Source organism: Colletotrichum fructicola (assembly GCF_000319635.2).
Source record: "Colletotrichum fructicola Nara gc5 chromosome Unknown KSG_Nara_v1_contig01, whole genome shotgun sequence".
NCBI lineage: Eukaryota > Fungi > Ascomycota > Sordariomycetes > Glomerellales > Glomerellaceae > Colletotrichum > Colletotrichum fructicola.
The window spans coordinates 5,048,818-5,071,202 of NW_027094051.1; the positions used below are offsets into that span (position 1 = coordinate 5,048,818).

The 22,385-nt window shown below is 55.7% G+C and overlaps 10 protein-coding genes across 10 annotated transcripts; 6 read left to right on the forward strand and 4 right to left on the reverse strand.

Moving 5' to 3' along the window:
• Positions 1-48: 48 nt before the first annotated feature.
• CGGC5_v001418 (uncharacterized protein) lies at positions 49-1,765 on the forward strand (the record flags this gene model as incomplete). Its single annotated transcript, XM_032034467.1, has 7 exons — positions 49-79; positions 296-495; positions 542-624; positions 684-893; positions 948-1,083; positions 1,135-1,302; positions 1,358-1,765. The coding sequence occupies 7 exons, from the start codon at positions 49-51 to the stop codon at positions 1,763-1,765; spliced, it is 1,236 nt and encodes a 411-aa protein (XP_031886453.1).
• Positions 1,766-2,769: 1,004 nt separating this feature from the next.
• CGGC5_v001419 (uncharacterized protein) lies at positions 2,770-3,947 on the forward strand (the record flags this gene model as incomplete). Its single annotated transcript, XM_032034468.1, has 2 exons — positions 2,770-2,939; positions 2,993-3,947. 2 exons carry the CDS (start codon positions 2,770-2,772, stop codon positions 3,945-3,947), a joined length of 1,125 nt encoding a protein of 374 aa, XP_031886454.1.
• A 209-nt stretch (positions 3,948-4,156) lies between these two features.
• On the reverse strand, positions 4,157-5,170 carry CGGC5_v001420 (Hydroxyacyl-thioester dehydratase type 2; the record flags this gene model as incomplete). Its single annotated transcript, XM_032034469.1, has 2 exons — positions 4,157-4,524; positions 4,576-5,170. The coding sequence occupies 2 exons, from the start codon at positions 5,168-5,170 to the stop codon at positions 4,157-4,159; spliced, it is 963 nt and encodes a 320-aa protein (XP_031886459.1).
• A 719-nt stretch (positions 5,171-5,889) lies between these two features.
• On the reverse strand, positions 5,890-7,470 carry SU2 (Eukaryotic peptide chain release factor subunit 1; the record flags this gene model as incomplete). The annotated part of the gene is made up of 5 exons (XM_032034470.1): positions 5,890-5,894; positions 5,945-7,076; positions 7,134-7,183; positions 7,242-7,326; positions 7,435-7,470. The coding sequence occupies 5 exons, from the start codon at positions 7,468-7,470 to the stop codon at positions 5,890-5,892; spliced, it is 1,308 nt and encodes a 435-aa protein (XP_031886460.1).
• An 865-nt stretch (positions 7,471-8,335) lies between these two features.
• Positions 8,336-8,897, forward strand: CGGC5_v001422 (uncharacterized protein; the record flags this gene model as incomplete). The annotated part of the gene is made up of 2 exons (XM_032034471.1): positions 8,336-8,656; positions 8,709-8,897. The coding sequence occupies 2 exons, from the start codon at positions 8,336-8,338 to the stop codon at positions 8,895-8,897; spliced, it is 510 nt and encodes a 169-aa protein (XP_031886457.1).
• A 294-nt stretch (positions 8,898-9,191) lies between these two features.
• Positions 9,192-11,214, reverse strand: CGGC5_v001423 (uncharacterized protein; the record flags this gene model as incomplete). The annotated part of the gene is made up of 5 exons (XM_032034472.1): positions 9,192-10,028; positions 10,087-10,458; positions 10,530-10,659; positions 10,717-10,886; positions 10,972-11,214. 5 exons carry the CDS (start codon positions 11,212-11,214, stop codon positions 9,192-9,194), a joined length of 1,752 nt encoding a protein of 583 aa, XP_031886458.1.
• A 2,170-nt stretch (positions 11,215-13,384) lies between these two features.
• RPL2 (60S ribosomal protein uL2) lies at positions 13,385-14,494 on the forward strand (the record flags this gene model as incomplete). The annotated part of the gene is made up of 4 exons (XM_032034473.1): positions 13,385-13,396; positions 13,574-13,633; positions 13,716-14,184; positions 14,271-14,494. The coding sequence occupies 4 exons, from the start codon at positions 13,385-13,387 to the stop codon at positions 14,492-14,494; spliced, it is 765 nt and encodes a 254-aa protein (XP_031886451.1).
• Positions 14,495-15,423: 929 nt separating this feature from the next.
• ado1 (Adenosine kinase) lies at positions 15,424-16,687 on the forward strand (the record flags this gene model as incomplete). Its single annotated transcript, XM_032034474.1, has 3 exons — positions 15,424-15,472; positions 15,624-16,578; positions 16,654-16,687. 3 exons carry the CDS (start codon positions 15,424-15,426, stop codon positions 16,685-16,687), a joined length of 1,038 nt encoding a protein of 345 aa, XP_031886452.1.
• A 533-nt stretch (positions 16,688-17,220) lies between these two features.
• SMG7 lies at positions 17,221-20,278 on the reverse strand (the record flags this gene model as incomplete). The annotated part of the gene is made up of 4 exons (XM_032034476.1): positions 17,221-19,031; positions 19,079-19,947; positions 20,001-20,111; positions 20,241-20,278. 4 exons carry the CDS (start codon positions 20,276-20,278, stop codon positions 17,221-17,223), a joined length of 2,829 nt encoding a protein of 942 aa, XP_031886368.1.
• Positions 20,279-20,863: 585 nt separating this feature from the next.
• ZNF511 (Zinc finger protein 511) lies at positions 20,864-22,377 on the forward strand (the record flags this gene model as incomplete). Its single annotated transcript, XM_032034477.1, has 4 exons — positions 20,864-21,028; positions 21,440-21,488; positions 21,547-21,872; positions 21,925-22,377. The coding sequence occupies 4 exons, from the start codon at positions 20,864-20,866 to the stop codon at positions 22,375-22,377; spliced, it is 993 nt and encodes a 330-aa protein (XP_031886367.1).
• Between the last annotated feature and the right edge of the window lie 8 nt (positions 22,378-22,385).

The following is a 22,385-nucleotide window of genomic DNA, read 5'->3' on the forward strand; positions in this document are numbered from 1 at the left end:
CAATTAACTCCTATTTCCACGGAGACGGGGTTCGGGGAGTTGGGGTTGATGGGACGAATCCGGTTCGCTGACTACGTGTGTGCGTTACTTTCTGTTGCAACATCGGCTTGTCACATCTACCCCTCAAAGGCCCCTTCGATGCGGGATTCTCGGAAAGCTGTTTTGTTTCTCATTCAAGATGGCTCAGTCTGAGGAAGAGACTCGCGCGTTCGACTATCATCGATTTGTGCCCCCAAAAGGAAAGTCGGGAGATGTGCGAGATTTGCGAGCAGATCGGACTAACAATGTGTCTCAGATTGGGCTCGGTTCGACGGCATCGACACCAGCGACCCTTACAAGTACTCGGAGGCCATCGTGAAGAACGAGAGATTCAAGGCGATATGGGGCAGCCGTTCTTCAAACCTCGACACTCCATTCCATGGAATCACGACCGATGGTCAGAAACGGGATGGACTGTACAAACTCCAGAATGAGGGAGCACCCACGAAGCAAATGGTTCGTCACCAGTGACGAAAGATTTCATATACTGACCTGTCTTAAGGTGAAAGCAGCTCATGATTTCATACGACTCCTCAGCCCTGGTGAGAAGGAGGCCGCAGTGAGAGACCTGGATTCTGAAGAGTGGTGAGTTGGGCAAGTCTTGATTCAGATCTCGAGAGTCATGCTCAAACTGAAGATAACAGGAGAAAGTGGATCAATCCAGAAATAGTCATATTCAAGTGCGGTCTGCGGCTCGAACACATTGACAAGGTCAAGGTCGACGCCGTCATGAAAATTCTCAAGCAATCTTTGAGTGAAAGCGGCTTCGCCAAAGTTCAGGGTGCTATGAAGACCAACAAGTTTCTTGGGGAGATTTGTGGCAAGGAAGCCATATTGAATGAGCACAGCTACTTGTGAGCGAGTCCATCGTCTTTTTCAGAAAAGTCTGACTGACTGTCCGTACCAAGCTTCACAATATTCGGCGAGCCTTCTGAGACGGCGCCATGGGCGTTCATGTTGTACGGCCACCACCTCGCTCTCAATGTGTTTATCGCTGGAGAACAGATGGCGATAGGTCCTGTTTTCATTGGCGCCGAGCCAAGCGTCAGTTCTCAGAATGGATTATTGAAGTTGAGTCGGCTGACATGTTCCCAGATCATTGACGACGGCCCCGACAAGGGCTTCACTCTCTGTGCGAATGAGAGCCAGCTTGGATTGCGCCTTATGCAGTCTCTGTCCCCAGAGATACAGCAGAAAGCCCAAGTGTACTCCAAAATGCATGATCCAGCCATGTCGGAAGATCGATGGCACCCAGCTGATCAGGTAACCATGCTCATTGACGCTGAACATCTGGCCTTCTGCTGACTTGATTGACCAGAGACATTTGGCTGGCGCTTTTCACGACAACAGGATCATTGCATACGAGGGCGTGCTAGTCACCGAAATGACAACGGAGCAGCAAGAGTTGCTCATGTCAATTGTCTCTGACTTTTTGGTACTCCTGCCGCCTGAACCGCTCAAGCACAGGCTGGAGCACATACGAGCATACCTATCGGAGACTTATTTCGCCTGGATCGGTCACTTCGGCCCAGCTGACCCCTTTTACTATCGAATCCAGAGCCCTGTGGCGTTGTTCGAGTTCGATCATCACTCTGGCGTGTTTCTTACCAATGAAGAGCCTGCGAAGTATCACATCCACACGATACAGAGACTCCCCAATGGAAACGATTATGGTCGCGAGTTAAGGGAGCTGTTTAGAAGGCAGGGAAACAACGGAAAGCTGTGACATATACATAGAGGTTTGATTATAGCAAATAAAGTTGTTATGTGCTGAAAGTCCATATGCGCATTTGGCAACCAGTATCAGATCCCAAAGGATGGCGAATAGAGGGAAACATACTTAGCAAGGTCATCACGACGAAGTGACATCTCGTAATATTTCCACATCCTTCATGTCGACTAATTTTGCTTCTGGGCAGGGAAAATGGATGAACCCCAGATGAAGGCTGTCAAATCCTCGATGATCTAAGTGGTGGTACCCCGACAGAACAGAATCGCCTGTTCGTGGACATAATCCCAGCAGTCAAGGGAGATTCCAGTTGGCCAAACCTAGGACGCTACAAGCAAGCGATAGATCTCACCCACGTCGTATTCATTCTTTTGGATTTCGCGAATCGTCCTGTTGTAGTGAGAAAACGCGGTTGACTGCAACTCAGCCTTCCTTCCATTCCTCCTTGCAGCCACTGAGTCTCTGGCACCTCCGACAGAGTCAATTCGTTCAGCATTACTTCTTGTCTACCACATGTTCGGACACTAGCCAACCAAAAAAATCACCTCGCTTCGAAGCTGAATTGACACCCACCCAGTCGTCTGGGCCGTGTTTGGTCATCGGCATGCGATGGCGTTCAGCAAGGGAGGAAGCTCCAGAGCGGCGGTTTGGGTGGCTTGCGCAGGGGTGAACTTGAGCGTAAAATCCCCAGAATCTGTCTCGGAAATGTCGATATATGGGGTAACCTTACATCCAGATCTCTACAAAATACCACACCGGGATCTCCGGTTCCATGTCGCCATGTTCGACCCCAGCTGGTGGGTGGAAATCAGCTCGACAAGCGTTAACGATGTTTGGTCAACTGCTGAGCGTCTCGAAATAGTATCGTGATGAGTCTCGCATGTAGTTGAATGAAGCTGGAAATAAGGTACAAATAGTCTGGTCATCGATCGCGTTACAACAAGTCTCCTCATCATCCAACATCTTCAGACTCTTACCACTACCATTCTTCTCATCTCAAGATGAAGCACAACGTTCTTCTCCAGATCGCCCTGGCGCTCCCCTCATTGACAGCGGCATCGATCTGTAACAACAACTGCGGCCGCCAAGTCGTTGGTACTGCTCGAAAGGACCCGTCTTTGTCCTCGAGATCGTCGCTCTGTGCGGCTTTCGTCACCACCACTGTGACAGAGTCCGTAACCCCCAGCCTAAGCTTCACGAGCACTTGCTTACTCTGTACATTAGGGCTGGCGCCGCGCCTTCTGCCGCCAAGAGCAATGTCCATGGTCCCCGCCAGGCTTCCGCTCCTGTGATCACAGGCACGAAGCCTGCTTACGCCTCGTCGTGCCCCGACGTTACCGCGTACTGGTCCGCTTGCCAGTGCTTCGAAGGCGTCAAGGCAACCACGATCACAGTCGTGAGGTCTGGGCCTTCGTCGACCTCGTCCGCGTCTCCCAGCTCGACCATCTCGGACAGCCCGGTTTCCTCTACTCCGGAGCCGCCGAGCCCGACTTTCAGCTCGACCACGACCACCTCTTCCAGCGCCAGCACACTCACGTGCACCCCGGGCCTCGAGTATGCTCTTTACTCCATTGACTTTAACTCGGATCTGTGCCAGAACTACATCAGAGTCCGGAGCAACAGACCGCGCAATTTTGACCTCAACCGCCTCATAGGGGGCAGAACCCCGGTTCTCACCGGCGTGACCCCAAGCATCGGGTTCTCCCACGACTGGGATGAAGCCTTCAGCCCTCTGAGACTCTACGGAACCCAGGGCCCGGCAGGAACAACCTCGACGTGCGGCATCGTCCAGCACCGTGGCTATATCAACGTCACGCCCGGAGTCTACACCGTCTTCGCCAACGAGCCGGACGATGACCTGCTTCTGTGGTTCGGCAACAATGCCAAGTCGGGTTCGTTCGCCGCTGGCAACAGCGACGTGTATGGACTCTATGCGGAGCCGGGGCAGTCCAGGCTCGTCGACACTTTCGTGTTCACTGAGTCGGCATACATTCCTTTCCGTGTCTACTGGGACAACAGAAACGGGCCTGGAGGTCTCAGACTGAAGGTCAAGAACAGCACGGGGGATGTCATTCTTGGATTCAACACCCAGCAGAGCCAGGATGTCGTGTACAAGTGTTCTGGAGGGGACGGTCCTGCTTTTCCCGCCTGGGAGGAGGAGACGGTCGCTGGCGGCTGAATGGTTCCCGAACTGGTGAACATGCAGTGGCGTGGTTAGAATATTCTGTCGGGAACGTTTTCTTCTGTTCGTGGTTGTGTACTGTACTTCTATTTACCAATGACAGCAGTAGAGCTCATCATTGAATAAAGTCGTTCCGCTTGAATCATTCAAAGACCTGGAATAAGGCGTGATGGACAGGCCTAATGAGACCCAATTCGGAAAGCTGTCTAGCCATCAACAGTCGTAGCGGTGCCCTTCACGGCCATTCCTCCTTCAGCATCCTGAATCCAAACATCCCACTTCTTCTCTTCGCCGTCCTCCTTCCTCCTCAAACACACTGTCATCTCCCGGCCGCAATAAAGCGGTGCCAAGTTTCGATATCCATACCATCTTACCCGCTGGCCTTTCTGGTTAAAAAAGGCAAGCACGAGAGCTAGGGTCAGCGGTCCATGGACCAGTGTCGCCGGATGGCCCTCCTGCCTAGCCCACGCCGGATCAAGATGGATCGCGTGAGCGTTATACGTCAACGCGCTAAAGTTCGTCAGGAGATTCTGCGAAGGCGTGATGGTGAGAGAATATGTCGGCTGATGCGGCGCTGTCTCTGGTTAACATCCCACTCACTTCCATCACTGACGCCCAAACGTACGTTTCAAACTTCTCCTGGGAGAGGACGTCATATCTACATCGGGCAAAAAGGCAAGAGTCCTTCTTTCCTCAATCGCAGGGCCCTTACCCGCCGCAGCAGCAGCGCCGTACCGCCGCCACAGCTCAACCCACACCCGGCCCTTCTCAGGCCGGACGTCCTCCACGCTCTCGACACAGGCGACGCGTCTGCCATCCAGACGCAGCTCGTCCTCCCAGCTTTCGCGAAACCTGACCTCGCCCCCTGCCCAGAGACGGCGGGTGAAGGGCGCGCCGGGGCAGTGGTCTGGGTCTGTGCCGTCTGGCATCAGCCCTGAGGGCGGGGACTGGAGTGGGAAATAAGCGAGGTGGTGGCCCTGCGGGAGGAAGGACGCGGAATTCGCATCAAGAGGGTACTCCCGGGGAGATGTTTTTGAGGACGCAGCGAATATGTCAGAGAACAGGAGGTTTAGCAAATGTGAAGAGGTCGGGGAGAGGTGGTCTGGTACGTCTTTGCTCTTGTGCAGGATTTGAGCGACGCCCGCTTCCAATGAAGGGGTGGCATGATGTGTTGAGATGTTTCGATTGAAGGCATGAAGCCGGTGGATGAGCGGCCTCATGTTGGCTGTTGATGAGACTTACACGAGGTAGATGAAGGAAGCCAGGAAATTGACGTGGTTATGCAAGTATTCAGCGTATATGTGATAATTGCATATCTGACAGTGCCCTCATGACAGAGCTGCTGAAGATGGCTCAAGTATGATTCAATGTACAGCGAGGCTCGCAAAATAGAAACCAATAGGAACCATTCAGACCGGGCATAATCACAGTGCCCATTTACAAGACGGTTCGTCATTCAAGGTTCGGTTGGAGTAGTTCGCCCTACATGGGAACAAGCAACCGCTTCCTATATTTCACTGTTCAAATTTAAGGCACAATGTTCAAGGAGTGACTACGCAATATATTGACTTCATTCTATCTAGTCGCAAACAAGCGGCCGCCTCCCGACCGCTTTGAATTGTCCTCTACCTACTAGAGGAGTATCTGCGAGTTGTCAGTCATACCCCCCCACCTATGAACCATTCATCAACGTACCTGTAGACTAGTTCTCAACTCAAGAGGCCTTCATAACAGACCGAAGCGGGCTCGGGCGCGCCACTTGGTGCGTGAGGGTAGCCGGGCTCGTCGGGCTTCTTTCCGCGAAGAGCCGATGAGCGGCCACGGGCGCGCGGGCCGGCGCGTTGGCGGGCTGCGGCGCCGCGCGCGCGGACTCCTCTTCGCTGTTATGCGTTAGAGACGATGCTTGAGTCGATCCCTCAATCTCGAGGGATTCGGAAGGTCAATCTGTAAAACGTCAGCCACTGTTGTGCGAGGTATCATCTCGAGGAGCATACCGTCGTAGTATTCATCATCGTCGTCGATATCAGCCAACTGCTCAAAGTTCACCTTGTATCGGAGGATACCACCGATACCACCGAATCCCTTGACGAACTGGTTTCCTTCCGTGGAACGGTCCGAGACGAACTCGAGGTTGGTACCGAAATCCTTGTAGTGCTCCGCAATCCACTCAAGGAAAGACTCCTGGGAGACAACTTCCATCTCCTGGCCGGTCTCCTTGTCCAAGAAGGCATCACGGCCGGAGGCCTCCTGCTGCTTGGTGGTGTGCAGGATGTGCTCGGTGTTTTGGCTGTCCTTGAGCTTCCAGCGGGTGATCTCCAGGTTCTCGAAAACAATCAGGGTCTCGACGGCGCCGAGCTCCAGAGCCTTCAGGGTATCTTCAATACCGTAGCAGACGCGGCCAGTGTCCTGGCTGATCTCCTCAAAGTACTTTCCAATAAGCTTCTTTTCTTGGATGAACTTGACGTTACCGAGGGTCTCGGAGGACAGCTCGATAGCCTGGTTGAAGCCGTTCTCACCGCCGTAGGAGACGTCAACAACCTTGATAACCTTGGAAGCCAGACGGCCGTCGAACATGTCGGAGGCGTTAAGGTCGTTCTTGAAATCGGCAGAACCAGCCAGAATCAGACCGGCGACGTTGACCTTGTCGTTGGTGATGAAGTTCTGGACGGCCAACTCGGCAACCTTGCGGACATAGTTGTGGCGCTTTTCCTCACGGAGACGGGCGAAACGCAGGGCGGACTGACCACCACGGCCGTGCTTCTTGGGGAGATCGACCGAGAACTTGTGGACAATGTCTCTGGTGTTTCCGGAAAGAGTACCGAATAGGGCTCCGTTACCGTCCATGATGATGAAACCGAATCTCTGGTCAGACTCGAGCAGCTCGGCCAAGGCCTCGGTGTGGAACTTGTTGTCACACAGGTAGAGGGAGGTGTTGATGGGCTTGAAGGGCTCGAAATCGATGTTGACCTTCCTTTCCTTGCCTTCCGAGGTCAAGATTTCACCGCAGTAGACGACCAGGCCGTTGGGGGGGACCTTGTTGTACAGCTTGAGACGCTGCTGGGTGGAGGTAATGGCCGAAAGGACGGACTGTCTGTTGACTCTGGACTTGATGTTTGAGGCAGTACCCTGGGCGCGATAGTGTCAGCAGTCGTTCGCACTCGGCATGAGAGGGACGAGACGTACGTATTCTTCAGCCAACATCTTGGCGGCACGCGAGATCTGATCCTTGGGAGCTGTGGTGGGGTCAGTCAAATGGGGTCGCGGCGGCGGCATCACGGCGGAAGGACGTACGGATGATGAGGGAGATCATGGATGTGCCGTTACCACGAGCGGCCTCGAGGCGCTTGATGAGCTTCTTCACCTTCCATATCTCGATCTGTATGGCAACAAACGCATCAGTCAGCCTGGCCTGCACACTGCACACAGTCTTGGAACGCGGGGCAAAAGGAGGGGCTCCGTTAAATTGTGCAAAATGACTACTCACGTTCTTCTCGGCCTCGTCCTTCTGAGCGTCCGCCATCTTGAGGTCGGGGAGATTAAAGAACTCGAAAACAAAATGAAGGGTACGCGGTCGCGTGACGGTGAGGGGTTTGTCGTCGTCGTCGCGCGGTTCTCCCGATGCGTGCGATGCGATGCGGTGTTGCGAGGAAAGAAAACTTGATGCTCCACGTATGTAGGTCGATTTTTTGTGCTGTCACCGCACAAGGATTGGGCCTGACTGGGGACACACCCAATCCCGTCCTAGGGCGCTAAACCGCAAGCGAGTCATAGTGGTGCTGGGTGCCTAGCCATTCAGCCACTGGGGACGTCTAGTTACAGCGCACCAGCTGGGCTGCTGCACCCTTTCAGGTTCTCCCGCAGCCCGCACGTGCCGTCGTCATTGCTGGAGCCGCCCCCATGGTTCACTCAAACAAACCGAAGTTTGGTCAGGCAAGGTAAGGTACGCAAGATAAAATCTTCGGATTTGCCCAGCTGAGTTTCGCATTTCATCGGATGTCGCGAGAAATGAGTCAACGGGCACAGCTGTCCCCATGGATAGAGTCAGCAAACACCATAGAGGCACAGGCGCAGACTGCAGAGGTTTGAGACAAAGCCATGTGTGCACCTGTTACTCCCTTCGTACCTGTAGTTGCCCATCCAGCCCCACTCGATCTCTGCCGTAAGGCAAAATGGTGCCCCGAGCTGGGAAAAGGCCATGACCTCGCATGCATCTAAACGGATGCCACTCATCGTCCTGATGTATTCACGCTAGCCATGCAACTAACGGGCCAACTCTATCGCGACCTCCTACAGTTCCGTCACCACCTAAGAGTAGCTACCCCGAGCTCACAGCCGGGCCATCGCCATCATCAACACCGCCCCAGACAAACGCCGCACAGCCCACAATGGCCGCCAACGTGCCCATTCAGATCGCCGAGACGATACAGACAGCGCACATTAACCGTGCCCCGTCCCCAGATCACGATCTCAACCCCACCACAGCCGCTTCGGAGAAGGAGCCGGTGACATTAGAACCCGTCTCGTCGCACGATGACCTCGACGATGACGAGCTCGACGACGACATCCCCTTCAGTGTGCTGAACCCCAAGCCGCGGTCAGCAAAGCTTCCGCCCATGCCCGACCTCCGATTCGAGCAGAGCTACCTGCACAGCATCTCCAAGGCGGATACCTGGGGAAGGGTAGCGTGGATTACAGTGAGAGACCAGGTTGGTGGCTTGCAGATGTCTGCGAGTCAGCTCCAGGACTGACACAGCACAGGTCATGATGCCTTTGGCGCAAGGAGTCGTCTACAACTTGTTCTTGATCGGCTGGCACCATTGGAACAAGAACGCACAGGTCCACGGCGGCTCCATCGGCGCGAGGGTACGCAGGTGGTGGTACGGCGTGAACAACTGGAAGCTGCCGCCCCCAAAACGAGACACATGGAGGCTGAGGAAGGAGTTGTGAATAGACGCATGGGGACACTAGGATGAAAAAGAGGACACGAATGATATGGTATCTGTACAACTAAACTAAACTAAAGCAGAGACCCCTCTGCAAACCGGGTACCGTTTGGGTACCGTCGCATCAAAGAATGCGTCAAATAACCTCAGTACTGGCCGTAGTACTGTCTATGGCAGGGCATTTGCTCGTACAAAAAATCGCCCATTCATTCCGTTGTGCCGTTCAATGAACCGTACGCCATCTGGTATGTTTTCCCTAAACGCCTCCAAAGTCGTGAAGATCGGTCACAGGAGAGGCCTACTCTCGGTGGCCGACGTCGACGGCCTGCGGCAGAGATTGCGGCTTGTCTGGGCTTCCTCTAAAAGCCAGAGAAGTCTTCGGTGCCGCAGGGCTCAAGGGTTGCTTGTTGGTGGCAACATTGATGACAGGCTCCGGCGTCTTCTCCCTGGGCTTCGCAATAATCTCATCCATCTGGCCATTGCTGGCGGCCTCATCCTCCGGCCCAGGAGTAATCATGGCCGTCTTTGCCGAGGTCGGCGACTTCTTTACTAATAGCTTGACGATCAAGCTCTTCTTCGGTTCTTCAATAACATCATCGTCATCGAGCATCTGTTCGTCTCCGTCCATGTCGTCTTCTTCGTCCTCGCTCTCATCCGGGACGTGGTCCTCTTCGTCATCGCCAAGGTCAGGCTCACTAGCATCGTCCTCGTCCTCGTCAGTCGAACCACGTCCCCGGCCGCGGGTGCCTCTCGACGACGACCATCCATTGGTGCCGTGGTTGACTGCGGCAGCTCTGCGTGGCCTGCCACCGGCTCCAAGAGCAGGCGATTGCTGCCGAGAATCTCCAGAGTCACCGTTGACGCTACCAGCGGCACTGCTTGCATTGAGGCGAGTCGGGGCTTTGATCTGACGACCGCTGGCAGTGGTGACGGGCCCGGCGGGTTCTGCTGGTGTTGTGGTTCCCGTGTTGCGCGCAGAGCGCCTGTATGAGGAATCCGTAAGGAAGTCTTCGTCGTCGGAGTAGTTGTACTTGATACGCTTGCCTCTTGTACGGCCCTCATAGGATGAGTAGCCCGGCTCTGGGCGTTTGAAACGAGCCTTCTGGGCCTGGCGATACTCTCTGCGACGGCGTTTCTGCAAAAATTAGCACATGCATGCTGAGACATCCGGGTGTCGAGGTAGTCAAACTCACCTCCTCAGTGGCCTCGAACCGAGGGATTGCAGCCATCATCTTCTCAGAAAGCTTCCTGGCCTTGGGTCCGCCGTCCTTGGTCTCCAGCTTCTCAGCGAGGGCCTTGATCTCATCGATTGACCCGGCGACCGACCACCACGTGCGATTAAAGCCGGCGGGGTTGCTCTCACGGTACACACGGAATGCAGTGTCGTCTAAACCCTCAATCAAAAAGTAGCGCCTCTTGTCACTATCAGAGCCCCACGGTTGGACAGAGAGTGGTTGGTTCAGGTCGTCTTCGTGGCGGTTTCCCTTGTAGGACTTGTTGATGATCGTCTTGACGGTCTCGGACGCGGAGAGAGACCACAGGGCCAACGCTCGGAGTAGAGAGAGCTAGAGACTTAGTTAGCGTGCTGCGAGGGGTTGAAAGACATGCATCGAGGATTTGGGGCTTCTGCACGTACTCTCTGGGTGGGCGCGAGGGTGTGGAAAGTGTTGCCCCCCGAGAGCGGGTTGACGCCCTCCCACTCCCGCGGCCACTGCGCCTTGTGTGCGGAAAGGGCATCGTCCAGAGCCTTCGAGTATTGACCAGCCCTAGCAATTCAATTAGCAACCCGTATGAACCATGTCGGAGCTGGCGCATTGACGTACTTGACATCCTGTTTGCGGTTGAGGAGCAAGAACAGGAGACCACAGAGGAACGCCTCGACTCGTTCGCCAGGAGGGTTATCAATGATGTCGCGCTCGAGCTCTTGGGGGCCAAAGTTGGCCAGGGACTTGGGGAAGGCATCGTTGAATCGGCTTCGGAACATGACGAGGAACTGAAGGCTTGTTAGCAGGCCCTATGACGTGGGGGACGCGAATAACCGCGTTTTTTTGCGCGACTCGACGCGACAACAGACGTACTGCGATGTCTTGATTGTCCTCGAATGCGTTCTCGTGCGGCGGAGAGGGCGACCTCTTGCGCGGGGGCGGTGAAGCTTCCTTCTTGGCCACAGAAGCCTTCTTGCCTTTGGCGAGCTTGGGGAAGAACTTCAGGATGCCATCCTTCTTGGGCTCCGGCTCGGGAGCGGCGTCAGACTCGATGTCGGAGGGCACTGGCGACAGCGACGACAACGACGACAGGTCGGAAGAATCGTCGTCGGCCATCTTGCACTTTTTTTCTTTGGTGATGGCTGTTGTGTGTGGTTCTGGGAGATTGATGGGGGTGGGTATCGTGGTGGTTGAACTAAAGGTGGGTGGAGGTGTAGGGGCGCGACGGTGTATGTCGAGCGAGGAAGTTTCGAACGCCCACCATCGGTCTAATTAAGTCACGCTTGAGCCGCATCTTCTTCGGGCCTGGTTCTCTCTCTGATAGGCCCGAGTCATTTGAATTCTAATATGCCTACCTACGTTCTTTCTCCGTTACGCAGATCAGTGAGGTATCAAAGACTCAACAGGTCGTTACGGCTGCGAGCTTTTTTCTCCATCTGCTGCTTTCTTCCTCATGCTACCTGCCCGTTGCCGTCCGTCCACTTCGCCCTGTTTGCGCACCTGGTGGATTATGCTTCAATGGCCTTGCCCTCAAGATCTTGGAGCACCCACGTCAGTTCGGCCGTACCCCACCTCAACGGTCACTGTAAGCATCCTAGGCCAGACAAACCTTCTTCCCAACACCGCGCCTGCCTACGATTTCTTCGTGACCGTGAAATCCGATATCATCCTCCTCGAGTGTAGAATAGTGCTCTCTTGCTTGGGCCGGAAATGAATCTCTGTGGTGCACAAGTGGAGTGGCGGCTAGTTGTGATACCCCTGCCGTCTGGATGCACGCAGTCGCTATGTGCACAGCACGCGGGCTGCCAACCATTGTGTCCGCACATCTCGAACGGCCAAAACTGATGACATTCCCGCCGTGGGTGATTGCTCGACTTTCCGCTGATGTCGACTTCACCCTTGGGTTCGGCCCCCACACCTTGCGGTAGAGGCTCCGAGCCAAAATGATAACAACAACTTTGCACGTGTCTTTTCAACCATCTCCTAAACCATTCGTGCACGATGAGAAGATGCCTGATGCTTGGTGCCGAGTATTGATGGTTGCTGCGATCCATGGTGCATTCCTGCGGAATCCCCGTACCCGCTGTCCACTGTCTGGATCACATGTCACATGACCGTGCAGCGAAACCGGTTCACCCAGACAGTACACCCACGCAACTTTGCATCTGGGAGCCTACCTCGCCAATCTCGAAAAAATTGAAGCTATCGCGATGCAAATGCAGTGCAAATGTTGCGAAAAGCAGCCCTGCGTCCGCGGTCGTCCGCTAGCACCCATTTGAGGCTATCAGTATTGCCGACAGCTGATGACGCTGGAGGCACCCGTGGACCGGCGGGACCGCGAGGCCGATGTCAGAAACATGCTCCTGGCGTTCATTCCGCGGTGTTGATGAAGCCCGAGTGGTTGTCCAATGGCGCCTCACTAGAGGCAGCCGGACACGACGGCGATCGCTCGCAACCGTACATGCTGATCCCGTACTCATCGATTCTGACAGCAATTCGCGCAGAAAAAGGCCTGGAGCATGCGAAATGAAGCCCGGCCAGACATGGACGCGATACCGGTACGCGTGAAATGCTCTTGTTCAGGGGTGATGCCGATGACGTTGATCGCTGGACCACACCATTTGCCGCCCTTGACCCTGGGGCGTAACCTCACCCAAAATCCACGAGGCGTCTCTAGACGGTACCCGCCCAGAACACACGCCGAATCCAAGTCGATTTCGTCAACCTTGACAAGACATTTAGCAACTGCAGCCACAAATGGAGCGAAACGGATGAGAGGAGCAGAGAGAAACCACTCATGAGTTGATGCACTAAACACCGAGTGTGTTGATGACCATCATATTCGCGACATTAGCTGAGCAAGGGACTGTCGTGCACATCGCCGTCGACCGTGTCGTGGACGTAGGCCAATGAGGCCGTCAAGAGGACGTTCGGGAGGTGAGGGTAAAAGTGTGGAGATCGTGACGCGGTGCAGGCGTTCCGTTCGACGGGTCAAGGCTGGCCAACAGCAAGCGGGGTGGATGTCAGAGTGGGTCCGCGCGTCGACTCACCGTGGAGCCTGGATTCTTGCCGTCCGAGCTCCTTCCACTTCTCACTTGGCACCGCTCGATTTTTTTTCCTCTGCAGAAGATCAGGTGACCAGGCACGTGCTCTAGCGAGAGCCCCGAATTCCGCCCACCAGAGCTGCTTCCCAAAATTACCTTGTCACTGGAGTTCGTTGCAAAAATTCCCAACCATCACCACCGTCGACAACACCTAGCCCTCCGACCGCCAGAGGACTGCCAAAATGGGTCGCGTTGTAAGTAATTACTCTATTGACGATCATCCATCATTGCGAACAGACGGTTCTCGACTTGCGGCTCGCTGTCGCTGCCACATTTCCGAATTTCGTCGATCCGAAACCCGCGAACTTTTTTCGATGATGGAAGAACAACATGATGGGAGGAACCATGATCGCTGACAGTCTCGCCTCCAGATCCGCAACCAGAGGAAGGGCCGTGGAAGCATCTTCACGGCCAACACCCGCCTGAACAAGGTGAGCATCGAATTCCCGCTCCCAAATAATTGCGCCCGCAGCGCACGACAATTTTCAGAATCCTAACGATTCGCAAAAATAGGCCCCCGCCCAGTTCCGTAACCTCGACTATGCCGAGCGTCACGGCTACGTCCGCGGTGTCGTGAAGGACATCATCCACGACCCCGGTCGTGGTGCTCCTCTCGCCCAGGTCGTCTTCCGGGACCCCTACAAGTTCAAGCAGCACACCGAGACCTTCATCGCCAACGAGGGCATGTACACCGGCCAGTTCATCTACGCCGGCAAGAAGGCCGCCCTGACCGTCGGCAACGTCCTCCCCCTCGGCTCCATGCCTGAGGGTACCGTCGTCTCCAACGTCGAGACCAAGATCGGTGACCGTGGCACTCTCGGCCGCACCTCCGGCAACTACATCACCGTTGTCGGCCACAACCCCGATGAGGGCAAGACCCGCATCAAGCTCCCCTCCGGCGCCAAGAAGGTCGTCCACTCTGCTGCCCGTGGCATGATCGGTATTGTTGCCGGTGGTGGCCGTACCGACAAGCCCCTCCTGAGTACGTTTTTGCCCGTGGTCATTGGAAATTTGAAGTTTGGGAAACAGTATGGGAGAGGGAACGGAATCGCTAACAAACTCCTACAGAGGCTTCCCGCGCCAAGCACAAATTCGCTGTCAAGCGCAACAGCTGGCCCAAGACTCGTGGTGTTGCCATGAACCCCGTCGACCATCCCCACGGTGGTGGTAACCACCAGCATATCGGAAAGGCCTCTACCATCTCTCGCTACGCCGCCCAGGGACAGAAGGCCGGTCTTATTGCTGCCAGACGTACTGGTCTCCTCCGTGGTACCCAGAAGACCAAGGAATAAATGTCATAGTCTGGCTGGATTTCAGGGTTCCATTGGGTTGGTGTTACGCGGCTGGCATCTTTTGAGGGTACTCGCGAGGGCAGTTCACCTGGTAGCTCGTCGGCAAGTACAAAAAGGCATTTTGAGCATTGAATGAACACGCCATGATTCCCCCCGTCAAGAGGGAGGCACGTGTACTTCGCGGGACCAAGAATGTGATGAGTGAAGATGACCAAAAAAGAAAGAGGCCGGAGTTTGTGCGTACGAGCTGATCAAAATCGAAACGGGGTTATGGACTTGTCAAGAGAGGAGAGGCCGGCTGCCTTTACGTAGCTTTCTGGTTTTCTTCAACAGACCAAGATGCCCTGGTAACATGGGTTCGTCAATCTGAAATATTACAGAACAGGAAACCGCGCCATCTCGTGACTGCTCCCGCTCTCATCATCAGCTCGTAAGTGGCATGATCTGACTCTAGGGGGACCGGGCACAAAAACCGACCACCACCCGTGTCACCAAACCAGTGAATCCAGTGTTCCCCAGATTCCATCACCAAACTCCATCAATTGACATCCGTCCGATCAGACCAATCAACCCAAACAATGTCGTCCGTCACCGCCTCGGCCAGGTGTCTAACCAAGCACCGGCTGCTGGTGCCCCAGCTCAGACTCGCGGCAATCTCACTCGATGCAACAGCGACAAGAACCTTTTCGACTCGCCCCACCATCCCTGCCACCGTCCTCCCTTCGGCGAGCTCAGCTGCCCGCCCTCAAGCACGTTTCTCCCACCACCCCACCTCCTCCGACAGGTCCAACGCTGTTGACCCCACCATCACCTGCTACAGCACTTGCCGCCGGAGCACCAAAATCAAAATCTCTGAAAAGAGCTCCCCCTTCTCCCACCGTCTCTTCCACACCTCCTCCGTACACCCCAGAATACCTCAATTGAACAAAATGGCCTCCAAGGAATTCCGTCTTCTCTGCCTCGAGAACCCTCTGCTTGGTAAGATTTACAACGCTTCTATCTCTCAAAACGAGGGGCAACCGCGCAACTGCCCCTCCTCACCAACACCCAACTTACCCCTCCTCCCTTAACACCGAGCTCCCCCCAAACGGACCGGACCGAAAAAAAAAGGCTAACACCCCACCACTAGATATCCAAGCAGTTGGCAACGAGGCCCTCCTCGAAAAGTACGGCCTCAAGGCCAACGACGCCATCCTCGCCGAAGAGAAGCACCTCGGCATCTACGAGGACCTCCTCAACAACTACGACGCCAAGCTCATCGCCGGTGGCGCCGCCCAGAACACCGCCCGCGGTGCCCAGTACATCCTGCCCCCCAACTCCGTCGTCTACCTCGGGGGTGTCGGCGACGACAAGTACGCCGCCATCCTCCACGATGCCGTGAAGACCGCCGGCCTGCGCGTCGAGTACCGCGTCGACCCCAAGATCGCCACCGGCCGCTGCGGCGTTGTCATCACCGGCCACGACCGCTCCATGTGCACCGACCTCGGCGCTGCCAACCACTACGACCTCGAGCACCTCACCCGCCCCGACGTCTGGGCCCTCGTTGAGGGCGCCCAGGCCTACTACATTGGTGGCTACCACTTCACCGTCTGCCCCCCGGCCATCCAGAAGCTCGCCGAGGAGGCCGCCAAGAACAACAAGATCTTCGCCGTGAGCTTGTCCGCCCCCTTCATCTGCCAGTTCTTCAAGGACCCCCTCGACGCCAGCGCCCCCTACTGGGACTACGTCATCGGCAACGAGACCGAGGCCGCCGCCTACGCTGAGGCTCACAACCTTGGCACCACCGACCTCAAGGAGATCGCCAAGGCCCTCGCCAACCTGCCCAAGAAGAACGAGAAGCGCAAGCGCGTCGCTATCGTCACCCAGGGCACCGAGCCCACCCTCGTTGCCGTCCAGGGCGAGGACACCGTCAAGGAGTACCCCGTCAAGCCTATTGCCAAGGAGCAGATCAACGACACCAACGGTGCCGGTGACGCCTTCGCCGGTGGTCTCATGGCTGGTATCGTCGACGGCAAGTCTCTCGACGAGTCCATCGACATGGGCCAGTGGCTGGCTAAGCTCAGCATCCAGGAGCTTGGTCCTTCGTAAGTCATCACTTCTTTTTCACATGGGCACGCCTTTTGTGATATTTTCGATCATTTGCTAACAATGTTTTCTAGCTACCCCTTCCCCAAGCAGACCTACTCTGCTTAAACTGTAGGCATGGCAGCCTGCATCTAATGCCTAGAGCATATCCGTCCATTTCGACAGTCTGGCGTTGAGGGGGTCAAAGGGAAAAGGTTTCAACAACGGCGTTGGCTCCCGGGGGGAGCATCAAATGAGTGGCAATAGCACTTGCATCAACTCGCAATCTGGGCCTGACATCTTCCACGATCCGAGCCCTGGGTCATGAAATAGTAAACAATATGAAGGAACGATTTGGCTGCACAAGAACAGCCTGGTGAACAACCCATGACTAGTCTCTCCCATCCTGTCATGTGAAACCCGCCCGACAAAAAGCAATTCGTGAGAGCAAAGATTATCCGGCGATTGGCTGGCACCTTGAGTTGTCCTTCCCTGTGCGCATGGTCAGCTTGCACGTCACTCGGAGCGGCTTCACATCAAGCTCACATCGCAATAGCAAAGATGATGTTCTCATCTGCCAGCCGCGCGACCAGCAAAGCGGTCGTGGGCTGGGCTTGTTTGGGTGTGTGTTTTCAGTAGCAAGTCATATCCCTCAGTGCCCCTCAGCGACGCAGGTTCTGGCCAGAGGCGCGCCTCATCTCGTCGGCCATAGCGGACTGTAGGATCATGTCATTGTAGCCCGCAGTGTAGCCGTCAGTAGCAGCACCACCGTTTTGTCTGACCAGGTTCTTGTAGTGAGTGGGATCCTCCGTCATGTGGGCGATGGGACCACGTCCAAATGCGGTCGTTGCAGTATACGCGATCCCGTTGCACGGAGTGCTCTGAAAAATGCCGCTATTGTTGGAGAACTGAGTGTCTGACGACAAGGGAAAGTTCTCTCCGGCCTGGGGCACGTTGGGGCTTTGAGGGGCATACTGAGGCCGAGCTCCGCTCAGTGAGCGTACATGAGCGGATGACGCTCGCGGCTGGAGTGCATTCGGGCTGACCTCTGGGTATGCACTGTTCCAAAGCCCGTAGCCTCCCGAGAAATCACGGCTCATAGATCTTGTGTCTGTCGGCTGCTTGCCAAAGGCCTGCAACAGACGGTCTTGGTGAGCATTCAAGTCAGGTGTACCTGGGTAGCGTCGTTGTTGCTGCTGGTGCTGCAGTGGCAAGTACTGCCCGTCTGGCCCATCCGCGAAGGGGTCATCGAGGAGACCTGTGCTAGAGATCTGGACATTTCTCGGAGATGCGCCGGCATCGAAGGACCTCCTCGCAGCCGCGTCTCGCGCAGCACGGTCTGGCGGTGTCAGCTCAGAATTCTTGGTGTGTGGTGTTGGTGTGTAAATCATGTTCCATGGCAGGCTGGGGAACGTTTTCCCGGTGGCGGATCCGAGTGCGGGGGGACTGTTAGTCGGGGGCACACCGAATACCTCGTTTGCCATTGCCGAGTTCATTCCGTACGAGGTGTCTTCAGGACTCTGGACAGGGGAAGCATGGGTGGCGCTAGGAGGCATCAGGAAGTCGTTGACCATGTTCAGCATATCGGTATCGGAACTGAAATCGTAGTCGGACTGGCCCTGGGTCTTGTTGCTGTTGCGGCCAGGCGTGGGCTGCTGTTGTTGCGTCCGTGACGGGGTAGGCTTAGGTGGCGGCATTTTTGGTGCCGATTTGGACGGCGCCTTTTGGACATGCTTTGTTCGTGCCGCTTCCTTGGGAGCAGACAGGGGCCGCGCAGGCGCGCTATCCTCGACAGCTGGTCTTGCGGGCGGTTGGGCTGTCGGTTTGGCAACGTAGTCCTCCTCGAAAGTAAACGTAAGACCCTTAGTTGACGTGCCGTATGAGAAGGGAAAGTTGGTGTCGTCATTGGCCAGGAAGAATCCGCACTTGATCGTGTTCAACACTCTGGCGAATACCTCGTGAAGAGCATCGAGTTGCTGGCCGTCGTAATGAATAGCCTGCGGCTTGACCGTTCGGGTACCCTCTTCGTAGTGAATGCGGCAGGTCTCTGGCAGCTGCAAGCCGTAGAGGGGAAGTAGTCCTACGGATTCCTGGTCCTCGGGAAGCAGATATGGCGTCAGTTTGAGATCTTCATTGCCATACATCTCGCACAGAACAGTCAGGGCCTTTGCGAAGTCCTTGTACATGTTCTTGACGAAAGGCTCGAGAGGGTCTTGGGCGTTGAGAATCTCAACACGGCAGGCCACGAGCCAAGCTGCGTAGAGGCGCACAAAGGGCAGGGTGTTTTCGAGCAGGGGCGTGATCTTATCCGCCTCCTTGCTGGCACCGTCTGCGGAAGTCTGTTCGCCCTTTGCTTGTCGTTCAATGATGTCTTCCACCTCCTTCTTGAGAAGGCGGCAAACCGTCGAGAAGAAGCGGGCGTTCAGACGCAGGATGAAGTGCGAGGATCGCGAGGCAGCGATAGTCCACTTATCTAGGCGAAGTTAGCAAACCGTTCTCGAGAGTAGACGGACAACATACTGGTCATTTTTCTGTTAGAATGATGAAAGGCTGCAATATTAAGTAGAACCATCTTCTGCAGCATCTCCCGCGTGTTTGGCGCCTTGATGGCCATCTCCAGTCGGGAGATCACCTCGTCTTCGAGCTCTTGGTGCTGCGGGAACGGCTCTCCCTTGTAGAGATGGGAGTGCAGACGGACGAACCAGAGCACGAAAGCCTCCTGCGGGTCCGGGGGGCCAGCGCGACGCGCTGGGGTTGACGGCTGCTGAACGGTCTTTAGTTCGGCCTCGAGATTTTGTGTCGCCATGGGATGAGGCTCCTCGATAGCCAGGGCGCGGTAGAAGTGGTATATGATGTCCAGGTGCTTCTTTTCATCCAGGTAGATGATGCCCATCTGGTGGTGGGCGAAGCCCGAGGTTGGTATGATGTCGTGAGCGAGCGAATAGTAAACCAAAGCCGCCTCATAAGGGACTTTGGGGCGATTCTGCGTGCGGTATCTGGAAAGGTCGCCAAGGTGGATGAGCGCCGCATGGCAGAACTTGAGGATGCATTGGCGCACGACGGGCGTGACGTTCGCGATCGGGTTCTGCTCGACGAGGTTCTCGGCCTTGATGCCCTTCGCAATGCGCAGAAGCTCGGGCACGGGGAAGACGGCGGCCAGACGCTGGATGTAGGCTATGTAGAAGCCTTGCGCCGTCTTGAGAAAGGCCATGTACATCTTGTCGAGTTTGCGCTTGAGCACATTGTGCTGCGAGCCCTTCAGGCGGAGGGAGGCCTTGCGATACTCGGAGTTGACGAGGCTGTGCGCCTGCCACAGGCTGTTGTCGACCTTTTCGGTGGTTCCATACTCGAACGAATGGAAAATGGTTTGGATGCAGGCGAGCCGGAGACTGGGTTCGAATTAGCAGGCCCTCTCCAACCGCAGAGACGGCTCCGTGCGTACCTGGCAATGACGTTTTCGAGAGCCTCGAACCGCTTAAGCTCGTTTCCCTCAGAGTCGTTCTTGAGCTTCTCCAGCTCCTTCTGCAATTGCTTGCGGACCTTTTGCGCATAGCTAATTATCGTCAGTCATCATTGGAAGGCAGGGGAAGGATCGCGGGGCCTCCGGCAGATGCGCCCAAAGACGTCCGCCCCATCCCAGGCACAATGGAGGGGAAGAGGACAAGGGGATGGATGGACTTACTGCCAGCAATCCTTTGCTGTCTCAGTGTGGTCTGCCATGGTGGAAAGCACAGGATCAGGCCCTGTGCCTAGAGGGGTATTGTTGCGATGGTGTTGTGGTGTTTGGAGTAGAGGAACCCCGGGAATCCAAAGATCAAAGACAAGGCCAAAAAAGAAGGAGCCCGTAGCTAGGTGCTGTGCTCACACGCTCTCGAAACCGATCCCTGAGTGCGCGCGCGATCCATAACTTGGGAGGTGGCAGGCGCTTTGCAGAGTCGAGGGCAAGGCAGAGGCAGGAGGCGACAACAACAACGACAGGCTTGGGGAGTCGGATCGAGGGCTTGTGGCGGCACGTTCTTTGGGTGAAGAAGTCGGGTAAGAAAACATTGGGTGGAGGTTTCGGCGGGAAGGAGCGACGAGCGATGCGCCACTCAGTAGCAAACATTCAAAGAAGGAAGAGGGGAGAGGCACTCGGACTGGAACACACAGTGGTGGTGATCGTGTGCAATCAGACAGAGGAAGGCACAGGAAGAGGAAGGAAAAAGAGACGGCGATGTCGGGTCTCAATGAAGACACAGGGACGCGAACAACCTCAAGGTATATTATGGTAAAGTGTGTTTCCACCTTGGGGATCAGTTATTTTGGATGGAGCCCCTCAACAGCTGCACATGGCCCGTGCACAGGGTCCCTCTGGGTGCTGAAGGCCTACCAACTCTCAAGTCTTCGTCCAAGGGAGCCCAGGCCATCCTTAACGGAGGTACATCTGCACAGCCTCTGTTGCGCACCAGTGGCTGCCGCCTCTTTGTTAAGGTAAGGAAGTCCGAGTCTGAGCCTGGGCCTGGCAGCCCGCCCAGTGGCCAATGGCCCTTCCTTGCCTTGCCATGCTTTTGCCCGACATGGGATGGGATTGATGAATGATGAGTCCTGGCTGCTGACTGACCTGATCTGCTTGTTGTCTTTGACCGTCAGTGCCCCACCACCACCACCACTACCACCGCCGCCCGCTGCCCCGGTCTTTGATCTTCCACCGCCCAAAACATTCCATACCCGAGTCCATAGCTATTGTCTGCCGTGTCTCTCTCACCAAACACTGTTGCACAGCTACGCCATACCTCAGGCAGCGCAGGTTGCCATTTTCAGTTGGTTTCCTGACTACACCCGGGCCTGAGCCTCACTCATGCTCCTGCCCGCTCCTCCCGAATTCTAATTTCAGCACACAAGAGATTGTACAAGCCTGGTGTGGAGGGGGGATTCCGTGGCGGTCTTGCAAGTAAACAATTCCCCATTGCTCGACGCACTCAAGATGAAACGCTCACGAGAGGACCAAGAGGAGCCCTCCGCTGCCGATTCCGCAACCGACAAGAGCACCACCCCTAGGTCCCTTAATGCAGATGACCGCGCAACCAAGATCACAGAGCTGGAGCCTGCCGAGGGTACTTTTCAGGAATTTGCCATGAAGTGTGTCCTGCCGCCTCACCGCGAGGCTATATCCTTCAAGTCTTATGACGACTATGAGGCGCATTATGTCAAGACGCACACGAACCGGTGCCTAGAGTGCGGTAGAAATCTGCCGTCAGAGCATCTACTCAACGTTCACCATGAGGAGTGTCATGACTCTTTTGCTGCAGTGCGACGCGAGAGAGGAGAGCACACGGTGAGTCAACTATTGCCCCCTGGGCTGCAAGGAGACCGTTGACAAATCCCAGTATTCATGCTTCGTTGAGGGCTGCGAGAGAAAGTGCATGACGCCGCAGAAGCGACGGATGCATCTCATCGACAAGCACATGTACCCCAAGAATTTCTTCTTTGCGGTGACCAAGGAGGGCATCGACGGACGGCGGTCACTACTCGTTGAAGGCGGCCATCACCGACGCAAGTCATCCAGCGCCGTCAACACGAAAGAGTCGAAGCGGAAGTCAAGCATCCTAGAGACGCAGGGCGGCGGCAAGCAAAAGGAGGAAGGGCGTAAGCCGCCGGCAGAAGACGAGGGCAAGACCCCGTCCGCAGCATCACAGCCAGCAGCACCACCGCCAGACCCGACGGAACGTCCAGATACTGAGATGGAGGACCTCGCAGGTGCCATGTCGGCGCTGCAATTCGTACCGAACAGCGTACGGTTTGGGCGAGGCGGCGGGCGGGCAGGTTTTGCAAAACGATGAACACGATG